This window comes from Mastacembelus armatus, unplaced genomic scaffold, assembly GCF_900324485.2.
Source record: "Mastacembelus armatus unplaced genomic scaffold, fMasArm1.2, whole genome shotgun sequence".
In the NCBI taxonomy this organism is placed as follows: Eukaryota; Metazoa; Chordata; class Actinopteri; order Synbranchiformes; family Mastacembelidae; genus Mastacembelus; species Mastacembelus armatus.
In genome coordinates this window covers 866,183-888,993 of record NW_022872939.1, presented here as the reverse complement: position 1 = coordinate 888,993, position 22,811 = coordinate 866,183, and the positions used below count along the sequence as shown (strand labels likewise).

The 22,811-nt window shown below is 41.2% G+C and overlaps 1 protein-coding gene and 1 long non-coding RNA gene across 4 annotated transcripts in view; one reads left to right on the top strand and one right to left on the bottom strand.

Moving 5' to 3' along the window:
• Window positions 1-977: 977 nt before the first annotated feature.
• On the top strand, window positions 978-20,874 carry LOC113137751 (uncharacterized). Of its 3 annotated transcripts, XR_003296396.2 has the most exons (7): window positions 978-1,039; window positions 1,236-1,279; window positions 2,324-2,420; window positions 14,496-14,583; window positions 15,006-17,618; window positions 17,868-17,969; window positions 19,378-20,874. It is a non-coding gene; the product is annotated as an uncharacterized LOC113137751 (long non-coding RNA). The 3 variants fall into 3 exon arrangements; XR_004463056.1 differs by having other exon boundaries at window positions 14,496-17,618; XR_004463057.1 differs by having other exon boundaries at window positions 14,496-17,618; window positions 19,267-20,874.
• The window catches only part of LOC113137750 (NLR family CARD domain-containing protein 3-like), a 30,870-nt gene continuing 22,679 nt past the window's right edge, over window positions 14,621-22,811 (bottom strand). Inside the window, exons 7-9 of the mRNA XM_026319584.1 lie at window positions 15,744-15,917; window positions 15,121-15,294; window positions 14,621-14,812 (exon numbers count right to left, since the gene is read on the bottom strand). Coding sequence (XP_026175369.1) covers window positions 14,749-14,812; window positions 15,121-15,294; window positions 15,744-15,917 — 412 coding nt within the window. The 3' untranslated portion in view covers window positions 14,621-14,748. The remainder of the gene's footprint in view (window positions 14,813-15,120; window positions 15,295-15,743; window positions 15,918-22,811) is intronic.

The window sequence follows — 22,811 nt, the reverse complement described above, 5'->3', positions numbered from 1 at the left end:
GCCACCATGCTGCCCCTCATAGTACCATATTCTCTCAAAAGTCCACTTCACTCTCAGAGTGCAGGTCTACTTGTGCTTCCCAGTTTCCAAAAGCAGAATGGGGGGCAGAGCCTTTAGCTATCAAGCTCCTCTCCTGGGGAACCAGCTCCCAGCCTGGGTTCAGGAGGCAGATACTCTCTGTACTTTTAAAGCTAGACTTAAAACCTTCCTCTTTGACAAAGCATATAGTTAGGGCTGGCTTCAGGTAACCCTGAACCATCCCTTAGTTATGCTGCTATAGGCCTAGACTGCCCAAGGACCATCAGTGCACTGAGCTCCCCTACCCCTCCCCTCCCTTCGCTTCCTCTCTCTTCCTCTCCTCCTCCCTCACATGTATATTCCACCACTGAATGTTACTAACCTTGTGGTCTCTCTCACCCCTAGTTTGTGCTCTCTCCCAATCTCTCTGTTCTCTCTATCTGTATCTTCTGCAGGTGTCCCCAGTCCTTGAGCTGTATATCGCTGATATGCAGTTACAGGCCCCACCAACCTGCAGTGTCTATTTGTTGTTTATTGTTGCTGTTCTTTTCTCTCTCCTCTATTACACTCCAGTGTAAACAGACATAAATTCAAATGCTACAAAGAATTAAACAGTAAACAGAAATGCTACAAAAGTAAACAGTGCACAGATAATAAAAAGTAAACAAATTACAGAAAACAAGAGTCCAGTGTGCTTACAAAAGGTGGAGAACTAATTTAGTGTGCAAAAAAAAAGGTTCCAGTATCATATTCGTGTCGATTGCTCATTTTAAAGAAAAGCTCATTGATTAGGACACATCTGATTGATTATCAATAATTTGATCTTCGTCTTTGATTCTTTATTCAGGTTGATTAACTGCAGTTTGTCAAAAACCAGCTGTGGTTATCTAGAATCAGCTCTGAAGTCCAGCCCCTCCCATCTGAGAGAACTGGACCTGACTGACAACAACCTGCAGGATACAGATGTGAAGCAGCTGTGTGATCTTGTCCAGAGTCCAGACTGTAGCTTGGAGTCTCTAAGGTCAGTGGAGTACTGTGGTCAGTCCATGGTAATTTCAACAGAACTACTAAACTGACTGTACTAAACCCAGTCAGCATCAAAGCAAAGATCCAGGATTTCCTGTAAAGTTCCAACCTTCCCCTTATTTTTAATAAATCCACCTCAAACAGAATCTGCTTGATTCCACTCACTTTGTAAATGCTGTTTGTTCCTGTAGGTTCTGGTATAACAAGATGATTCAGTCTTCCACAGTCAAACCATGTGAGTAACACTGGAACATTGTCTTTGAAAGTTTGATTTTAAGTGTGTGCTCATTTCATCCTCAAAGCTTCAAGGTTGTATTTGAGTTAATCATGCTTAATTCCACAACCCTTCTCAGATTATTTTAGATTAGTGCATTCTTTTCCGTGGTGATATTAGCTTGTTATAGCAGTATTGATGTGTGTTTTTGTTGCTTGACAAGATCAAATAATAAAGCCATCAGAACTCTGACTGGCTGCCCTCTCTTGTCACCTCATGTGGTGTGGATGATATGGAAATGGAACCCAGTGAGTAGGATTGGTGGGGCAGTCTGATTGGTGGACAGGTGGAGAACAGGTCTGAACAATTTATCAGAGTGGCTGAGATGGGGACAGACCAACAGAAAACTGATGCAGTGTCTTGACAACATGAGCTAAAATCAAATTAGTGATGAGCAAACAAATGTGGATTTTTGTCAATATTTTCAGCTTCTGCTGATAAGGGATCAGGGCCTAATTTGTCACTTCCCATGATCCATTTCTTTGGTCAAAGAATCCATCTTCCTGCTGTTTTCCTGTCTCCATGGCCACTAAAAGAAGACTATAGAAACATGCAGACAAACATGCAGCTGGTTCCAGAGACACACACCACCACCTACAAACAAACCGTTAACACTGAGAAAAAGATGTGATGTGACTCTCTCCAAATGTGACTTTCTACACAGCTGTCCGGCTGCTGTAGATTGGAGTGTCTATACACCAACATCTTGCTGCAGCTATAAATGGCTTGCATGTCCATATTATAGACCAATGTGTAAACACAACACCTGATTTGATGTAGGGTGTTTATAGCGTTGGATGTTCGGATATTTTGGATATAAGTTAATAGATATTTGGAACATCTGGCTGCAGCTACACACAGCTTGCCTGTCCACATTACAGGCTATAGTTATCTGGTTCCCACTAGGTTTCTTCATACTCAGTTTTCTTATACTATATATAAGACATACATAAACACATTTTCTATGGTTATTGAACACAGAAACTTTTCTCGTCCTCCTTGCAGGTTCTAGTTCTCTAGGGCCTCCAGTTTTCCAGCACAGGTTCCAGTCCTATTAGTGACTCTGACCATCTTGGCAGACAAGAAGTTCCTGTCTTTTCAGGTAGAGCTTATTAAGAATGTACAAACTGGTTCTACTAGACAAACTCACGGATTGTGGGGTAATAAACGATGATGAAGTGGAGATAATGGCCTGGACTACTGTTCACATGAAGCCCATGTTTAAGACAACACCAAAGGGCTTACATTTAAAACTGGATTCAAGATTAGCGTGAGGACTAGTAGAAACTTGACAACTAAAGGAGACTAGTTTTAAGACTGAAGAAGACCAGATTTATAATAAAACCAACAGGAACTAAGTTTTAGAGTAAAATGGACTAGATACAGTCAAGCCCGAAATTATTCATACCCCTGGCAAATTCTAACTTAAAGTTACGTTTATTCAACCAGCAAGTTTTTTCTTGATTAGAACTGACACAGGCATCTCCCAGAAGAAAATAAGACAATGTACAAGAGGCATCATTGCGGAAAAATGTATTACTCATTTTTTATTTACCTTTGAACAAAAAGTGGCATGTAAATAAAAGTAACTTTAAGTCAGAATTTGCCAGGGGTATGAATAATTTCGGGCTTGACTGTATATAACACAAACTCAAAAAATAATGTTGACCTGATATAAAATTAAGACTTCCAAGGGAAGAGTTAAGATAAAATGGGAACAACCTGAAGACTAAAGAGCTTTGGCTTTGAGAAGAGCTGTACAGTTACACCTAGAGGTTGAGTCATGGCAACTGGACTTCCAGTTTTTAGCTCGAAATGTTTCACTACTCATCCAAGTAGCTTCATCAGTGTGAGAGAAAGCTGGTATGGAATCTCAAATTTATCTTTCAGGTTGGTTTCACTCCACCCCTAGTCCCATAGGCTCATTAGGTGAGCTCTATAAATCAGGTGAGAGTCATTAGACCCACACTCCTGAGTTGGTTTCACTTCACACTTGGCCTGAATAGGCTCATTGGGTGAATAAAAAGAGTGAGCTCAGGTGAAGGTCATTAGGATCTAATGGTAGACTCATGTGACCCCTCTGATTCACTAAGAGTGTGCATTTGATGTGTTCCTTAATTTCCTTGGAACAGATGAAAGGGCAGCCTGGTAAATTGAAGACATCACCAGTGTGGGCCCTTAGGCAAGGTCCTTAACGCTACTAGCCTACCTCAGTACAAATGAGAGATAGAAATACTGGAGTCATACCGGCTCGGACGTCGCCCGGGTCAACAAGGTCCGCGTCAGGTGCTAGGGGACCAGGGCAACCTGATGAGAAATGGGCTACTGGAACAAGACACTCGTGGACAAGGGCTGACAATAGAGAACTGTTGGAATGCTACTACATGAGTAACCCCAGCGATAGGGGCTACATGAAGAGGATGTGGGACCTATGGAAACTCCGAAACCCACCATCCACACTAGGGCCAAAGCATCTAGTAGCTCAGTGTTCCAACATCCGCAAACAGCAGCTGCTATCACAACTAGAGATTGAAGAAATACAACACAAATGCTACGGCAAGGGGGAGCCAGGACGCCAGGTCAGGGGGGAAACAACACCACCCCCACCTGAGATTGGGTATCAAGCCCCAATGACAAGCCCCGACACGCTCAACACAAGAGTAGCTGACCTGAGAGTGAAGATCGTAGGCAAGATGGACACCTGGAACCTCCGCAGCCGGTTACCAAGACCAAGTGAAGTACTCTCTGAAAGTCTACTAGAAGATGTGAATGCAGCATTACGAACAATCGCCACTGTGACCATCACCGAGACCAACAAGCTGATATACACCACGGCAACAGTGATCCTTGAGATGCTTGGCCACAAAATACATTCCACCACCAAGGAGCAGTACCCTGCATGGAGAAGGAGGTTAGAGGCAAAAATAAGGGCAACACGGAGAGAAGTTAGCCAACTGTCAGAACTGCAGAGAAGGGGGATGAAGAAATACAGCAGGCTGTCCATACCTGAGGCCCTGGAGACTGCCAAACAACGACTCACACGCCTGAAGAGGTACACCAGAGAAATAGAAGCACGGAGAATAAACAGGATGTTCTCCACCGAACCATCCAAGGTGTACTCTCAGTGGGAGGGCAGCAACACGAGGGCCGACCCACCAAGGCTGGAGACTGAATGATACTGGAAAAACATATGGGAGAGGGAGGCATCACATAACACCAATGCCCAGTGGTTGGCAGACCTGAGAGCAGACCACAGCAACCTCCCTGAACAGGAACCAGTAACCATCGCAACGGCAGATATCCGAGGAAGGGTCTCAAACATGAAGAGCTCTGAGGATGTGAAAAAAAGAATTGTTGCTCTACATAAAGATGGCCTAGGCTGTAAGAAGATTGCCAAGACCCAGAAATGGAGCTGCAGCACAATGGCCAAGACCATACAGCGGTTTAACAGGACAGGTTCCACTCAGTGCAGACTTTTTATATCCACTGTGTGTGTGTGTATATATATATATATATATATATATGCAGTCAAGCACGAAATTATTCATACCCCTTGTCATGATCCGCACCGTGCACTTCCTGTTGTTTTATTTTGAAGAGGATCATGGCAGGATCTTGTTTTGGTTCTTTGTCTGTCTCTTTACTTTGACCCAATTAGTTCATTGTTTTCACCTACACCTCGTTTTCACCCCATGCCTTTTTATACACCAGTTTGTGCCTTTGTTCGCTGCCAGGTTGTCTGTTTTAGACAGTGTTCTGTCCTGCCACGCTTTGACTTTGTACCTGGAGTTCGTGATTTTTTTCCCTATGCCTCAAGTCTGTTTTGTTCCTCCTTCTCTTTTTGGAATTTTGATCCTGGACTGTCTTTTGTTTTCGCCAAGATTTAAGTTAAGTTGTTCTGGTTTCCTTTGTCACTGTGTTGTCACTGTCTTGCGTGTTTGTCTAGTTCCTAGTGGTGGGCAAGTGAAGCCTCATGAAGCACTGAGACTTTCCTGACAATTGTGCCGAAAAAGATTCAAAGCTTCGAGACTTCAGTGACGGTGACATCTGGTGGACAACTGAAGCCATAGCAACCTCTGAAGAGCACGACTGAAGCACTGGCACTGTTTCAATCCCATGACAGCAATAAAAGTTCAGACCTCTTGAGATCAAAATGATCCCAAACTTTAGAACGTCGCTTATTATTGGTGGGACTCGTCATGAAACTTGCCAAAATACTCTCTCTCACTCTCCAAATCATGAAGCATAATGATGCATCTTATATAGCTGGTATGGCACCAAACCCTCATGCCTTGTCCCTCTTTTTCATGTTCATGTTTTCCCCTTGGTCTGTGAGTCCTCAGTATGTGTGACCCAGACCCTCATGCCTTGTTTCCCTTAGTGTTCATGTTCTTGTCCCACATTCCTGTTTTCATGTAGTCCCGTGTGCCTTGTTTTCCTCATGTCCCTGCCCATGTTTCTCACTTATGAGTTTCCTTGCCTTGACCTACTCCTGCTTTGTGTGTTTGTTTCTTGTTTAGACTTGATTTAGTTAAAGAAGTGAAGAAGTAATGTGACATACAAAGCCAGGTATGTAGCGAAGGGATACAGTCAGGTAGAAGGGCTTCACTATTCCAAAACCTTCTCTCCAACTGCCGACTTGACCTCATTACGTGCACTGATGCAACTAGCAGCACAGCATAATCTGAAACTGCATCAAATGGATGTTAAAGGTTGCTTATTTGCATGCACCCACCGATTATGAAATATACATGGATGAACCTGAAGGTTTTTGTGAAAAGACAAAGAAGGGTGAAAAACTAATGTGTAAGTTGAACAAGTTACTTTATGGCTTAAAAACAATCAGGACGAACCTGGAACAGGATACTGCATGACTTCCTTTCCTGCAAGACAGTGGGTTTATACAGAGTCAAACCGATAACTGTGTCTACATTAAAACCACTGACAAAGAAAAAGCGATTTTGTTAGTGTGGGTAGATGACATAATGGCTGCAAGCGACAAAAAGAGTCTGAAAGAAGTTAAAGAGAAATCAATCCCAGTTTCATTGGGATCGTTTTTCACACAGGAAGAGGGTCCATTTAAAATGAGCCAAACCAGATACATTGTCAAGATCCAGAGGAAATTTGGCATGCATGACTAGAGCCACTCCCAGAGAAATAAAATGTGATCTCACTCCAGAAGGAGATCAAACTGACCAAAGAAAGTACAGAGAAATGCTAGGAAGCCTCATTTATGTCATGACCTGCACAAGACCAGATATAAGCTGGATTGTGAGTAAACTGTCACTGCATATGTCAGACCCTAAAGAGAAACACATAATAGCAGTGAAATGTGTACAGATACCTACAGAAGAAGTGACACTAAACTGGGACTGATGGCATTTTCAGATGCCGACTGGGCTAATGATCCAACAGACAGACGCAGCATAACAGGCTATTGCTTTAGCCTGAATGAAAATGGTGCTGTTACTTTGTGGAAAACTAATAGGCAACAAACAGTGGCACTTTCAACCTGTGAGGCTGAATACATAGCACTACTAGCGGCAACACCACAAGAAGCACTCTACCTCATACAGCTACCAAGGGACATGGACACTTATTCTGGGCATACAACAGCAAAAATCTATGAGAATAATCAGGGGACAATCCGCCTAGAAAAGAAGCCAAAGGAGCAAGCATGTGGATATAAAGGACCACTTCATAAGGTTAAATGTGTCACAGGGCAAAATTGTTTTGGTGTACTATCCAACAGAGGAGATGGCTGCAGACCTATTTACAAAGTCTGCAAATAGGGCCAAGTTAATAAAGTTCTGCCCATTTTTGTTTGGAATGTAGTATACAGAAAGTGAGAGTAGCTTTCACCGAGTGGGGGTGTTATGGTGTGGTGAACTACAGGTGTTTTTTTTTATTTGAGGAACGTACGTGCAGTAAGTCACGTCACTTGTTTGCTGTTATCACTGTGTTAAAACTGATAAAAGAGGAGCAGAGCTTGCGAAACAGCTCTGGGTCCCTGGTCGATGTCTGGAGAGAGACAGCATGGTGTCCTGTGATGTGTTTTATGTATAGCATCAGTGGTAGCCCAAATGGAGCAACAACAGGTAGGGGCCGCCGCTGCAAGCGAAGCAAGCAAGCAAGCTCCATTCAACACTACTGCATCAAAGAAACTGGATCCATTTCCATCAAATATTAGTTCAGAGGATTTTCTAATGCAACCACAAGGGGGCACAATCCAGTGTCTTCATGTGCCAGTCCCAAGTCCAGGTAAATGCAGAGGGTTGTGTCAGGAAGGGCATCCGACGTAAAATTTAAACCAAATCAAAAATGCGAATCACAAATATGACTTCCATACCGGCTTGGTCATCACCCGGGTTCACAACGACCGCCACTGGTGCTGTTGATCGACAGGGTGCCAATGAAAATTGGACTACTGTTGGTCGAAGAAGGAGAGGACGAAGGCGTGTTCGTAGGCAAAGAGAGAAGAGGAAGGGCAGGAGTGTGTGACTTGGAGTAGGGACTTTGAATGTAGGGAATGTCAGGGTCAGAAAGGTGGATATCTTGTGTGTTCAGGAGACCAGGTGGAAAGATAGCAAGGCCTATAGATTAGGAGCAGGGTTCAAGCTGTTTTATCATGGTGTGTGGATGGAAAGAGGAATGGAGTAGGAGTTATCCTGAAGGAGGATTTTGCTAGGAATGTGTCAGAAGAGTGTCAGATAGGGTGATGAGTCTGAAGCTGGAAGATGAAGGTGTGATGTTGAATGTTGTCAGTGGTTATGCCCCACAGGTGGAAGTTGTAAAAGGAAGAGTGTTGTATGGTTTTCAGGGAGGAGCTGAAACAGGTTCTGGGAGGTCAGGAGGTTCTTCCAGATGATTGGACAGCTACAGCTAAAGTGATCAGGGAGAGAGGTAGGAGGGTACTTGGTGTGTCATTTGGAAAGAGGAAAGCAGATAAGGAGACTTGGTGGTGGAATGAGGAAGTTCAGGAATGTGTTAAGAGGAAAAGTTTAGCTAAGAAGAAGTGGGACATTGAAAGGACAGAATGTATAATATGTATAATATCAGAATATACATTCTGATACATACAATACATTCTGCCATGACAAAGTGTGACAGCACTTGTTGAGCTCAAACCACCATTGTTTGAGCAAAACAAAGTTTCTAATCACTTCAACAAACTCTGATTATCATGTTCCTTGAAGCACAGGTCGAGGTGCAGGTAGCTGCAATCTTCCACTCAAACTTATTATTAAACTTTCATCCTCACAACAATTATAACTCATTTGAGAGCCTCACTCTTAGTCTCTCGCATCCAAACTGGAAAACACAAAAACCAGTTCTACTTGTCATTGTGTACCGTCCACCTGTCCCTTACTCAGAGTTTTTAACTGAATTCCCTGACTTCCTGACTGATTTAGTGCTTAGATCAAATAAAGTCATTATACTGAGAGATTTTAACATTCATGTAGATGTTGAAAATAACAGTCTCAGCATTGCATTTAATTCTATGTTAGATTCAATTGGTATCACTCAAAATGTTAACAAGCCCACCCACTGTTTCAATCACACCCTTGATCTTGTTCTGACCTATGGCATCGAAATTGAACACTTAATATTTTTTCCCCCAAATCCTATTTTGTCAGAACATTCTTTAATTACGTTTGAATTTAACATAATGGATCAAGCAGCATTTGGAAGAAAATTCCACTATAGTAGATGTTTATCTGACAACACTGTTAATAAATTTAAGAAAATTATTCCATCTTTATTTACAGTGGGTACGAAAAGTATTCAGACCCCTTTAAATTTTTCACTCTTTGTGTCATTGCAGCCATTTGCCAGAATCTAAAAAGTTCATTTTATTTCTCATTAATGTACACTCAGCACCCCATCTTGACAGAAAAAAACAGAAATGTAGAAATTTTTGCAAATTTATTAAAAAAGAAAACTGAAATATCACATGGTCATAAGTATTCAGACCCTGTGCTCAGTATTGAGTAGAAGCATCCTTTTGAGCTAGAACAGCCATGAGTCTTCTTGGGAATGATGCAACAAGTTTTTCACACCTGGATTTGGGGATCCTCTGCCATTCTTCCTTGCAGATCCTCTCCAGTTCTGTCAGGTTGGATGGTGAACGTTGGTGGACAGCCATTTTCAGGTCTCTCCAGAGATGCTCAATTGGGTTTAGGTCAGGGCTGTGGCTGGGCCAGTCAAGAACGATGACAGAGTTGTTCCGAAGCCACTCCTTTGTTATTTTAGCTGTGTGCTTAGGGTCATTGTCCTGGTGAAAGGTGAACCTTCAGCCCAGTCTGAGGTCCTGAGCACTCTGGAAGAGGTTTTCTTCCAGGATATCTCTGTACTTGGCCACATTCATCTTTCCTTCAATTGCAACCAGTCGTCCTGTCCCTGCAGCTGAAAAACACCCCCACAACATGATGCTCCCACCACCATGTTTCACTGTAGGGATTGTATTGGGCAGGTGATGAGCAGTGCCTGGTTTTCTCCACACATACCGCTTAGAATTAACACCAAAAAGTTCAATCTTGGTCTCATCAGACCAGAGAATCTTATTTCTCATAGTCTGGGAGTCCTTCATGTGTTTTTTGGCAAACTCTATGCGGGCTTTCATGTGTCTTGCACTGAGGAGAGGCTTCCGTCGGGCCACTCTGCCATAAAGCCCCGACTGGTGGAGGGCTGCAGTGATAGTTGACTTTGTGGAACTTTTTCCCATCTACCTACTGCATCTCTGGAGCTCAGCCACAGTGATTTTTGGGTTCTTCTTTACCTCTCTCACCAAGGCTCTTCTCCCACGATTGCTAATTTGGCTGGATGGCCAGGTCTAAGAAGAGTTCTGGTTGTCCCAAACTTTTTCCATTTGATGATTAATGGAGCTCTGTGCTCTTAGGAACTTTGAGTGCTGCAGAAATTAATTTGTAACCTTGGACAGAACTGTGCCTTGCCACAATTCTGTCTCTGAGCTCCTTGGGCAGTTCCTTCAACCTCATGATTCTCATTTGCTCTGACATGCACTGTGAGCTGTAAGGTCTTATATAGACAGGTGTGTGCCTTTCCTAATCAAGTCCAATCAGTTTAATTAAACACAGCTGGACTCCAATGAAGGAGCAGAACCATCTCAAGGAGGATCAGAAGAAATGGACAGCATGTGAGTTAAATATGAGTGTCACTGAATACTTATGACCATGTGATATTTCAGTTTTTCTTTTTTAATAAATTTGCAAAAAATTCTACATTTCTGTTTTTTTCTGTCAAGATGGGGTGCTGAGTGTACATTAATGAGAAATAAAATGAACTTTTTAGATTTTGGCAAATGGCTGCAATGACACAAAGTGAAAAATTTAAAGGGGTCTGAATACTTTCCGTACCCACTGTACATCTATGCCATGTGCCAACACAGTGGTGGGCAGCTGCCTCAATCCTAACTCCCTGCCATGTTGATTATGTTGTTGACAGTGATGTAGCCTCACTCTTGATACTGTGGCTCCTCTGAAAAAGAAGTTAGTGAATAGGAAATTAGCTCCATGGTACAGTTCACATATCCATACCTTAAAGCAGGCATCATGAAGGCTGGAAAGGAATTGGCGTTCCACAAATTTAGAAGAATTTAGTGTTGTTTAGCTGTTTTAGCTGTTAGTGCTGCATTTGACACTATCAACCACAGCATCTTATTACTAGAGACTGGAGCATGTGATTGGGATCAAAGGAACAGTGTTAAAATGGTTCCAATCAGTGTTAATTTCGTTGACGAAGTATTTTCATTATAATTTTCACTGACAAAAACGAGACGTTAACTAAATAAAAATTAAGTGATGACGACGAAAACTAAATAAAAAGATACTGACATTTTCGTTGACTAATTAAAACGAGACGAAAATGTGAGTGAGGGACATTTTTAGAAAAGATCCAATCAGAATCAATCGTCTTAGACACACACGCACATTTGAAAAGTAACTGATCCACCTAGTGACATGGGATGCGCGAGTACACGACATCATCATAGTCACTGGGTTTCTGTCTGACTTAAACAATAATGAAATGGAAACAGCTGGAGAAAACACAGAGAAGATATATGGGTCAGTTTCATCTTTGATGCAATGGCATTATTGCTAAATACAGTTTTTCTTTTAAATATTTTGGAGTTGCACTTTTGCTTTAAAGAATGAAGACTGTCATATGCAGGTTATAAACAATGCATATCGAATTTTTGGTCTCTTATGGAAAGGCCATATTCCATATATATTTAATGAAACTTGTTTTTCATTTAATTTTAATTTAGAATATTTTGTATATTACAATAGTTTCACTAAATTACACTTAAATTAAACCCAATAGATTTTAGTCGACTAAATCTACTGTAGATTTAGTCAACTAAAACTAGACTAAAACTAAAACAAAGCAGATGACTAAAATATGACTAAAACTAAAATTGCATTTTAGTCAAAAGACTATGACTAAAACTAAATTAAAATCTGCTTTCAAAATTAACACTGGTTCCAATCTTATTTTCGGACAGATTCCAATGTGTTTATGTTGATCATGAACCTTCCACACACACAAAATTTTGTTGTGGAGTTCCACAAGGTTCTGTGCTAGGACCATTTCTGTTCACCTTATACATGCTTCCTTTAGGCAATGTTATTATGAAGCACTCTATTAATTACCTCTACTATGCAGATGACACTCAGCTATCTATGAAACCTGACAACACAAACCAGTCAGCCAGACTTCAAGTGTATTTAAAGGGCATACAGTGCCTTACAAATGTATTCATACCCCTTGACATTTTCCACATTTTGTCACGTGACAACCACAAATGCATTTTATTGGGATTTTATGTCATAGACCAACACAAAGTGGCACAGAACTGTGAAGTGGAAGGAAAATGAGAAATGGTTTTCAAAATTTTTTTTATAAATAAATATTTGAAAAGTGTGGCATGCATTTGTATTCAGCCCCCCTGAGTCAATACTTTGTAGAACCACCTTTCGCTGCAATAACAGCTGCAAATCTTTAGAGGGAAATCTTTGCCCATTCTTCTTTGCAAAATAGCTCAAGCTCAGTAAGATTGGATGGAGAGTGTCTATTTTCAAATTTTGCTGTACAAGTTTTGCTGTGAATCTGTACAAGTTTTGCTTGTACAGATTCTCAGTTGGATTCATGTCTGGACTTGGAAGTCTTGGAAGGTTTGCAGTTGTGCCATATTCTTTCCTTTTTCAGATGATGGATTGAACAGTGCTTCGTGAGATGTTCAAAGCTTGGGATATTTTTTTATAACCTAACCCACCTCTCCACAACTTTATCCCTGACCTGTCTGGACAGGTCAGATGACACTCAGGTGACTTCAATCATAGCTAACTGACATAAAGGGCCAGATGACCAGTAAATTTCTAGTTTTAAATTCAGAGAAAACAGAAGTTGTTGTTGTTGTATTTGGGCCTAAAAATTTCAGAAATAGCTTTTCTAAAACTATAGCTACTTTAGATGGCACCAGCACTACTGTGAAAAAACTTTGGAGTTATTTTTGGTCAGGACATATCCTTTAGCTCACACATAAAACAAATCTCTAGAACTGCCTTCTTTCACCTATGCAACATTGCAAAAATTAGGAACATCCTGTTTCGGTACTTGTCCTGCACCCTGCAGAAAAACTAGTCCATGCATTTATTACCTCAAGGCTAGATTACTGTAACTCATTACTAGTTGGGTGTCCCAGTAAAAAACCTATAAAAAGCCTCCAGTTAATCCAGAATGCTGCAGCCAGAGTCCTGACAGGAACTAGCAAGAGAGATCATATTTCACCTGTATTAGCTTCTCTTCATTGTCTCCTTGTAAAATACAGAATAGAATTCAAAATCCTTCTTCTCACATACAAATCCCTTCATGATCAAGCTTCTTCATACCTTAAACACCTCATAGTACCATATTATCCGAAAAGAGCACTTAGCTCTCAGAGTGGAGGTCTACTTGTGGTTCCCAGAGTCTCCAAAAGTAGAATGGGAGGCAGAGCCTTTAGCTATCAAGCTCCTCTCCTGTGGAACCAGCTCCCAGTCTGGGTTCAGAAGGCCGATATTACACTCTCTGTACTTTTAAGGCTAGACTTAAAACCTTCCTCTTTGACAAAGCATATAGTTAGTGTTGGCTTCAGGTATCCCTGAACCATCCCTTAGTTATGCTGCTATAGACCTAGACTGCCCAAGGACCATCGGTGCACTGAGCTGGATTCTGGGTTCTGCTGGAGGTTTTTTCTTCCATTAAAGGAAGTTTTTCCTCTCCACTGTTGCCAAGTGCTTGCTCATAAGGGATTTGTTGGGTTTTTTTGTTTCTTGTAAAGAGCCTTGAGATGATTGTATTGTGATTTGGCGCTATACAAATAAAATTGCATTGAATTGAATTGAATTGAATTTGAATTGAATTGAATTGAACTCAATTAATTTGATAGGCTGGGCTTTCTTATGATTTATACAAAAAAGTTTTAGAAGCATCAATAAAACCTACAAACTAGAATTATGCTGGTTGTATTCTAAAATTCCCTTTACCAAAAAAAAAAAAAACAAACAGCAAAGGTTGGTTTTTGCCCAGCAAACTCTTAAATTTACATCATTTCTATTATCATTATTATTATTATTATATATATTATATTATTATTTCTATTATGCATTATCTCCTAGTAGCTCCAAGCTCGTGAAGCATTTTATCTTAATTTATTGATTTCCAATTTTGTTTATCCATCAATCTATTTATCTGTTAACTCTTAATCTTTTTACTCATTTACTCATTTACCCATTAACACTGGGTGCTACAGATGTACAGTTCTTAACTCTGACTTTTTCTAAGATTATTGTATATTGTGCTTCTTCTGTGGCATCCTGCTTTTGGGCCCTTCATAGGCAGCAATGACAGAACCAACAACCTAGTCCACATCTAGTCTGACCACAGTTGACTTCCTGTTCCATAAAATGGACATTCCAACTGGGATCCTGCGTTGGACTGTTCTGTTACCAAGATCAGTAGTCAATCCACCAGCTCCAAAAAAGTGCAGTCTAGCAAACAAACAATTTGCCAGAATTCCCCCAAAACTTGTCCACAAAATACTAACTAATCTGTCTCCATTACTGCATCCAACACACAAACCTTGATATAACAACAGTTTTCGCTTTTTCTACAGTTCACATCCCCCCTCTGATCCATAACCCCGATGATCCTGGATCCATAAATCTCATAATAATGATAAACAGATGTCCAGCTGATATAAGGTAAATCTGTTCTAGATTGAGTCAAACATCCAAGAGGTAACTGATCAAATGTTAATTTTACGAAACAAGCAGAACATATTGTAAAATTAACCATACATGAGGAAAGTTTATACTGTAGTATGAACGTGTGAACAACAAAATGGAAAAAAAAAATCAATTCCATGTTTAGATGTTGATCCAGATCCAGTGTGTGGTCCAGGTCCTCCTTACTAAAGACCATGTCTTCCAGCTGTAGAGAGAAGCAGAGAGAGTGAGAGAGATCAGAAACCAGAGTTTACAGAGAGTCAGTTCATCAGCAACAGTCTTTACAAACTCAAACAAATGATCACAACAAGTTTCTGGCTGATCCAACTGACTGACTGTTGTCTCTCTCTCTGTCTTCATGTACAATCCTGAAGTCTGTCCCTGTTCTCCTCTCACAGCTTCACTGAGAAAGTTGGAGCTTTACAGGAAATCCTGGATCTTTGTTTTGATACTGACTGAATTTAGTACATTCCTGCTGAAAGCAACATTTACTGAATCCAGCCTTCTACTGACCTCAGAGTCTGCAGGCTACAGTCTGGACTTTGCACAAGATCACACAGCTGCTTCACATCTGGATCCTGCAGGTTGTTTCCTCTTAGATCCAGTTCACTTAGATGGGAGGGGTTGGAATTCAGAGCAAAGACCAGATAACCACAGCTGGTATTTGACAACTTGCAGTTCCTCAACCTGAATAAAGGATCAAACGTAATTTTATAGAAACCAAAGTTCCTTCTTGAAAGTGTTGAATGTTTCAGAATGTGTTCAGAGCTGAAGAAGGTTTAGAAAGTAGAAGAAAGTAGAAGTTTAGAAAGTGGAAACTCCAAACAGCTGAAGCCAATAGAATGCCGGTTCAAAGCACTCCCATCCAAAAAGGGACAAAGAGCTGAATGCCAACATGCTGCTGCTTCAATAAAGACGGAGTGACTTCAGGTCTGAAACTCTTCTAGCTCCACCTGTGGCTCCATCAATACAAACTCATGTTGTGCAGCCACATTTCTCTGAGAGGGAAAACAGCCATTCCCCTGAAGATCCTCAGTGTGGATCAGTGTTATATCAGTCTCATGTATGCAGTTTAGTGTTAGAACAACTGTCACATCACATTCATCTCAGAACACAACCTAAACATGGTGTCTGACCTCAGAGTCTCCAGTCTACAGTCTGTACTCTCCAGTCCAGCACACAGCTTCTTCACTCCTGAATCCTGCAGCTTGTTGTAGCTCAGGTCCAGTTCTCTTAGAGGGGAGGGGCTGGACTTCAGAACTGAGACCAGATAACCACAGCTGGTCTCTGTCAAATTGCAGCCAAAAAATCTGAATAAAAAAATAAAACATGGAGATCAAATCATTGATAATCAGATGTGTCATAACCTGTTACTCTAAAATGAGTAGAGGGACTTTGTTCTTTTGTTATTGTGGATCATCAGAACGTCAGCCTTCTACAGACATCATCTAAATGGCAGCACAACATTCACACAACTGTTCATGCCCACACTTACTTAGAGCATGCTCCTGACTGCTGGCTTCTTTGTTTATTGAAGTCAGCAGTCTGGCAAGCCTGAACTGGTGCATTAGATAATGTACAGACACAGCCACAATTAAGGATAGTGCAGCGCTGAGAAGTACAGATAAGGTACAATATATTTAAAAATAGATGTGACAAATGTAAACATGACATGCCATAATACATATCAATAATTTACAGATTTCTAATGTACAGCATATTTGGTTATTGAGCAGCCAGAAAAAAACAGGGCAGCTTTAAGCCATTCAGGAACATGGAAAAAACGAAAATTGAATAGTGAGCAGATTAATGTTTGTGTTTGTGTGTATGTGTGTGTGTGAGGGTGTGTGCACTTGCATTTATTACTTGGTGGGGCCTTAGCTCAGGGAGCCCACCAACAGTGAGGGGCCCAAAGCCGTTGTGGGCCCCGATTTCAATGAAATATAGCTCAGGAGACTCCCCTGATGTGTCTCTTGCGTTTTTCTCACTTGGCCCACTAGGTGACAAAGATCAGAATAGTGTGTGTGAAATGTGTGGGAAATTTTTGCTCTCTAGCGGCAACTACAGGTTGGGGACTGGTAATGCCTCAGATACACACTTCCGGAAGTGTGTATCATTTCACCCAATAAGAACACACCTGGAATTTTAACCAATGACAGTAGGCCGTGTTGTTCCGCAAAGACGCTACTGTTTGTTTATCGGTGGTACCATCATTTTCTTCATGTCTGCAACAAGTAAGTGTGTTTTATTTGATTTTGCTTTGCTAATTTGATATTGTTTGTTCTTCTGCTTTAAGTCTTTATGCTATAAAAAGTCGAGTACAGTTTCAAAAACGGCGCCGTTCGGTGACGTCGCTTTCTGTCACACACGACGGTGTAAAAAGTTTGCATGCGTGGACGCAGTTTCCCATGTGCTAACGGGATGAATTTAGATGGCTCCCGTTAGCGTGCTGTTAGCAACTAGGCGTACTAAGAGCAGGGTTGCTAGCAGCACGCTAACCTTTAATGTTAGCTAGTTGTCCAAGTTACGGTTCACTTGGGCTTGATATTAGCTCTGACTGCGTAGCTGCTAGTGCTAGCAGCTGCTCACTAAGCTAACGTTAGTTTAACGTCGCAACATATTTGCTCCGAAAAATACATTACGCAGTTTAATGGGTCGGAGCCGTGATGTACATGGCGTTATGTTTGCAAGTACGGACATCTTTACGCGATTAGCACGGATTCATAATTTCATTATTATCATTACGATGTATAAACGTGATCCACAGTTGGCAATTTTCAAAGCAGTAACTTGTTGAATGTAAATTTAATGACAATATTGAGTGGCGAACTTAAATAACGTAATATTGTGCAAAACGTGACAAATAATAATATTAGTATTAAAAATAATATTTTGTGACATCTTTATTTTTTTCCTCTGAATTCTGAACAAACAGTCTCCAGCTGTGGCATTTGAGGCCTAGATGTCTCCCATAGATCACCCTTCCCAGTATGAAAGTCAAGTTATCATAGGTACAATTCTACACCTCCTCATCTGTTGTTTGTTTAAAATGGTATTAAGAATGTGATCCATTCCATCCACTTAAATGTTGCTGTGAGATTGGCTAATACCACTAGAAAAGGCCATGCAGTGTCCTTATGGTTCAAGTTAACTGTTGTTTCAGAAATGGTTTTCCGCTGAGCTAACTTTTACAACTTAAACTTGTTAATATGGGATATCTATCAGTTCCTAATATGTTCTACCTTTTGACTGAATTCCAGGTGACTACCAAACAGTCTCCAGCTGTGGCATTTGAGGCCGAGATGTCTCCCATAGATCACCCTTCCCATGAGGATTCAAGCAGAGATGATGTCAGCACACAGGTAATGGAGTAATGTTGATGTTCTCACAAACCATTTTTCTGACCTGTACTCTGTAGTTCCATTATAATGACAGGAGGCTGTTCACACAGCTTTTCCAATACAATAATTGTAGGATTACTTCTTGGATAGTTTGTTAAATTTGTGGTTGAAGGAATAGAGTTAACCTGATGTACATCTTTCTCTCACGGGCGTTCATACTGCCAGTTTACCTTACACACTTGTGTTTCTAGTCTTCCCTCATGGGGCCCTCATACAGCCAGTTTACCTTACACACTTGTTTCTAGTCTTCCCTCATGGGGCCCTCATACAGCCAGTTTACCTTACACACCTATGTCTCTTGTTTTCCCCTCATGGGGCCCTCACACAGCCGGTTTACCTTACACACCTATGACTCTAGTCTTCCCCTCATGGGGCCCTCATACAGCCAGTTTACCTTACACACCTATGACTGTAGTCTTCCCCTCATGGGGCCCCCATACAGCCAGTTTACCTCACACACAAAGAGGATTTTCTAGTTTCTTTCCTTATGGGGCCCTCCCATTTGGATCTCACCCTTAGTGATTTTTACATCAGTGTTGAAACACCTGGCAGTATGAAAGTCAAGTTATCATAGGTACAATTCTACACCTCCTCATCTGTTGTTTGTTTAAAATGGTATTAAGAATGTGATGCATTCCATCCACTTAAATGTTGCTGTGAAATTGGCTGATATCTCTCATTACCATAATTAACAAGCTGTTTCTGAGGAGGTTTTGTCTTGAATTGCTATTATTTAATATCATGTGCACCAATTATGTTTTAAACTTTTTAATTTAATATAGGTGGCTTTAAATATAAGTGTTCAGTGTCTGAGGATTTTCCCTAGTGGACTATCCCGATAGTAATGCAACGGATAGAGGCTCTATACATGATGGCCCTTTTGACTCCACCCTCAGATGAAGTTGCCCAAAAAAAAAAAAACCAGGATGACCAAAAGCAATCTGGTATGCCACAGATACTTTGAATGCCAGTAAAATGTTGAATCAAGTGTTTACATAAAGTCCCTGTTCTCTCCTGGATTTCGATGGTATATAAACAAAATGCATGGCTATATATTAAGTAACTCCCTTATTCAAGATGGACCATGCATCAGATTTTATTGATCCTGTCTACAATCATGAGAGTGTAGTAGGCAAAAGTGATGAGGATAATGATGTTCCAAACCTCAGAAGGAAAAAATATTAAAATTATTGGTACTGTTATATTGTTTGTGTGAATCTAATGGATAATCATATTGTAACTCAACTCCTTTTTGCAGATGAACAGATTCCCCGATTTTTCTGATGCTCTCTGATTCAAGCGACGACAGCATATAGAGACTTTGTTAGTTTGCTGCTTAATAACATGAAAATTCTGGTGTTTCTTGCAGTCAAAAGAAGCCGGGCACCAGATGAATGTGCTGCAGTAGAAAAGCATTTAAGAAAGTTTATAGTAATGAACCAAATTCCAGGACTATTAGCGCTGCATTGCTGCAGAACCCCATGCCATGAGAAACCAAGACTGGAAAGCAGTTAAATACTCGAGTTACTGCAATGAGAAGAAAACTACAATTATTACTTTCTTTGAAAATGGTTAGAAACATGGCTAAGTTCTATGTTCAGAAACAAATGCCGGTCATGTCGGTGTGTCTCTAAAACTGTGGGTGCCTTCCCACTGGCCTTTACATTTTGTTTAAGCACTTTGAATTTGCCAGCACATGCACGCACTAAGCACACATTGATTCACTGTTTGTATGTTGCAAAAACGTTTAAAAAAAATTTAAAAAAAAAACTTTTTGTCACTTTGTTTGAAGTATCTGCCATTACAATATGTACTGTATTCATAAAGTCTTAGTCCGAAAAAGAACAATAGTGATCTTGGGGTGGTCATTGATTTGGGAAAAGTATCTATGGGAGTTATTGAGCAGATATAAATGTGAGTACTATGGTACTGCCCGGTCTACCTCTAGATGGTCTTAAAGATGAGGGTAACTATGATAGTGACTGAATTAACTGAACAATGTGAATTGGTTGGTGTAGCCTAGCAAGAGATGAGATGCTGCTTCTAATGGATGTAAAATAGAATAGAAATTTCATTCGCAAATAAGATAAAGAGAAACTGATAATGTCTCAAGATTTTGTTCCCTGCTACGATTTTAAAAACTGGAAATGTGTACGTGTGTGAATGTGTAAAATACTGATCATTAGAGTCAGACCCTATAAGGGGCTGAAAAACTGGTGTGTGTACAAGTGGACCTCACAACTATTAAATGTTAGATATGGACCCCACAAGCGCTAGAAAAACTGGTTTGGAAATAAAAGTTTTGAATTCTCCTAAATTTAAGTGATATTTGTGGTCAGGATTTTTTTTTAAGCTTCTCTGATTTTTTACAGAGGTCTAGAACCACTGGAAAGGGTGGACCCCACAAGTGGGTAAAAAATTTTTGGGCCTCACGAAGTAGAAAAACAAGTGTGTGTGTGTGTGTGTGTCTGTGTGTGTGTGTGTGTGCGTGTGCGTGTGTCATGGCAGTTCTTGGATATTGAGATGCCTGATAGCTTATGAGAAGAAAATTATATCTGGTAGCATGGGACCAAAAGCTTCAGTACCTTGATGGTAGAAGGGTATAGTGTATTAGGGATGTGTGTGGTTGTCCACAATGCTTGTCGATGCAGCATGGGGTGCAAATGTTTCTTTTATTTACTTATTTTCAGAGTGGACAGTAACGAAGTGAATTTACTTGAGTGCTGTACTTAAGTACAGTGTTTGAGAATTTGTACTTGAGTAGAATTTTTTAGGGAAACTCCTTTTACTTTTACTCCCTTCCATTTGAAAGATAAATATAATACTGTTTACTCCACTACTTTTCAATAAAGGCTCTCATTAGTCACGATTGACCGTGTTCATTAAGTTTCTTGTTTGTGTATGGTTTGTCCCACTTACACACCCTAAAGATACACACTCCAGTACAGTAGGTGGCGGTATGCACCTTTGAATGCTGGTTGCAACCCGCCAAGAAGAAGGTTTGTCCCATGATGTTGCCGTACTGATTATATTGCCCTAAAATAAGGCAGATTGTGCTGTGCATGGCATTAATGATTCTTCATGACCTCCGACCCCAGATAAGCAGAAGAAAATGTATGGATGGATTAGACCTAGTTCAGCACTGGCTTACTATTGCTACTGTCTGTCTTTGTCACTCAGTTTGGGTGCTTAGTGATTACTGATTCGCTTCACCTGTGGACCTTGAAGACTCTCTGTTCATATAGCAGAGACCGTGCCGTCACTATCCGCCAAGTTGTATGCTACCTTGCCTTGGAAGGACATTTGGATCATCTGGAGTGAGGAGCCTTACCCAGTGGTGGCTGCTGGAAGGATCAGAGGGATCATCCTGGTCACAGCAAGTATTTGTGTTTTGGTTTATTGACTATTTGGGACTGTTAATGAAGAGAGAAGCTTCCCCGGTGTAGGGAGGATCCCGAGAAGGAGAGGACCTCGACGAGGGGGACGCTTTCTCTGTTTGGATTTCTTAAGTTAGTTACGGACTACGACGGTCCAAACGTCGCTAGTTGTGCGAGAGAAAAAGAGGGACGCACTGGACTCTCCGTGTGCCAGAGAAGCACAGGTGTGTCACGTCAGATAATAAAGGGTTTCTTTCTGCTAACCCGTGTCCTTACCTTCTTACAGTTTTCGAGTGGTTGGTCGCCTGGATCCCTGTCAGACCACAGGGAGAACCGTTACCCGTCAGATGTTGCTCTGCGGACACCCATCGGATCACACACACCATCTCTGAGGACCGTCCCAGCGGTACCGTGTTCCGGCCCTCAGAGGAACCCCCCACTCCATACACTTCATCCGGCCCTGGACCTACACTTGCTGGTCACCCACTCACTGACTCTCTCTCTCCATGTATTCTCACAATAAACCTTCCTTTTTTCTTCACATCCTCGGACTCCAGCGGTTGGTGTTTTTGAAACCAAGGTCCACATAAAAACTAGCTAGAAGCATGACACCTTGCACTTATTGCAAGTATCATTATCACTAAAGGAGAAAGAGGAATAACTAAACATGTGGCACACCGAGCGGGAAAGAGAGAGAGAGAGGGAGAAGCCATGTCACTAGCTAGCTAAGCTAACTGGTAGGCTAACGAGTCTAAGTCAGGAAATAGCAATAAATACCGGTCAAAATAGAAAGCTACTTGACTAGAACCGCAGTGTAGCAATTAATGAATTGTTTAAAGAGTTTAGTTGGTTTTTAGGTGTGTTAGACTATAGCTAGTCTGTTGCTAATGTGTAGACGAACTATACAACACACACAACACGACACGCTTGCAATAGGAAGTGATTCACTTACCCAGAAACAGTTCCAGTGTCCTGGAAGATGGAAGAAGGTGGTCCAAGGGGTGGAAGCCATCCCTCTGACCAAAAGTATGAAAGGCAGAGAACTTGGGAGAACACGGTCAGTCTACCCTGAGGTAACTCACCTAGTCTGTACTGTGTTTTGTGAATAAACACCTGTACACTTGGATACTGTTGGCTGTTTTCTATTTGTGATCCTGTTGAAGAGGATTGCCAGCTATACCTAGGAAATTTGACACAGTTATCGTCTAGTCAGAATGGAATCTTCACAAAAGCATCGAGGTCATCCAGACACGACATTTGGCGAGCCAGCCAGGAGGATTGGCAGAGTGGCCTGTGGCGGAGGACTGGGCAAGACAGGATGGTGAAGCTCAGGGGCCCCACATCCACCAAAAAGGTGAGATAATTTCCTATATTAAATTTACGAGCATAACTGTCCTCTCTGCTCCAGAGTAACACCCCAGGTACT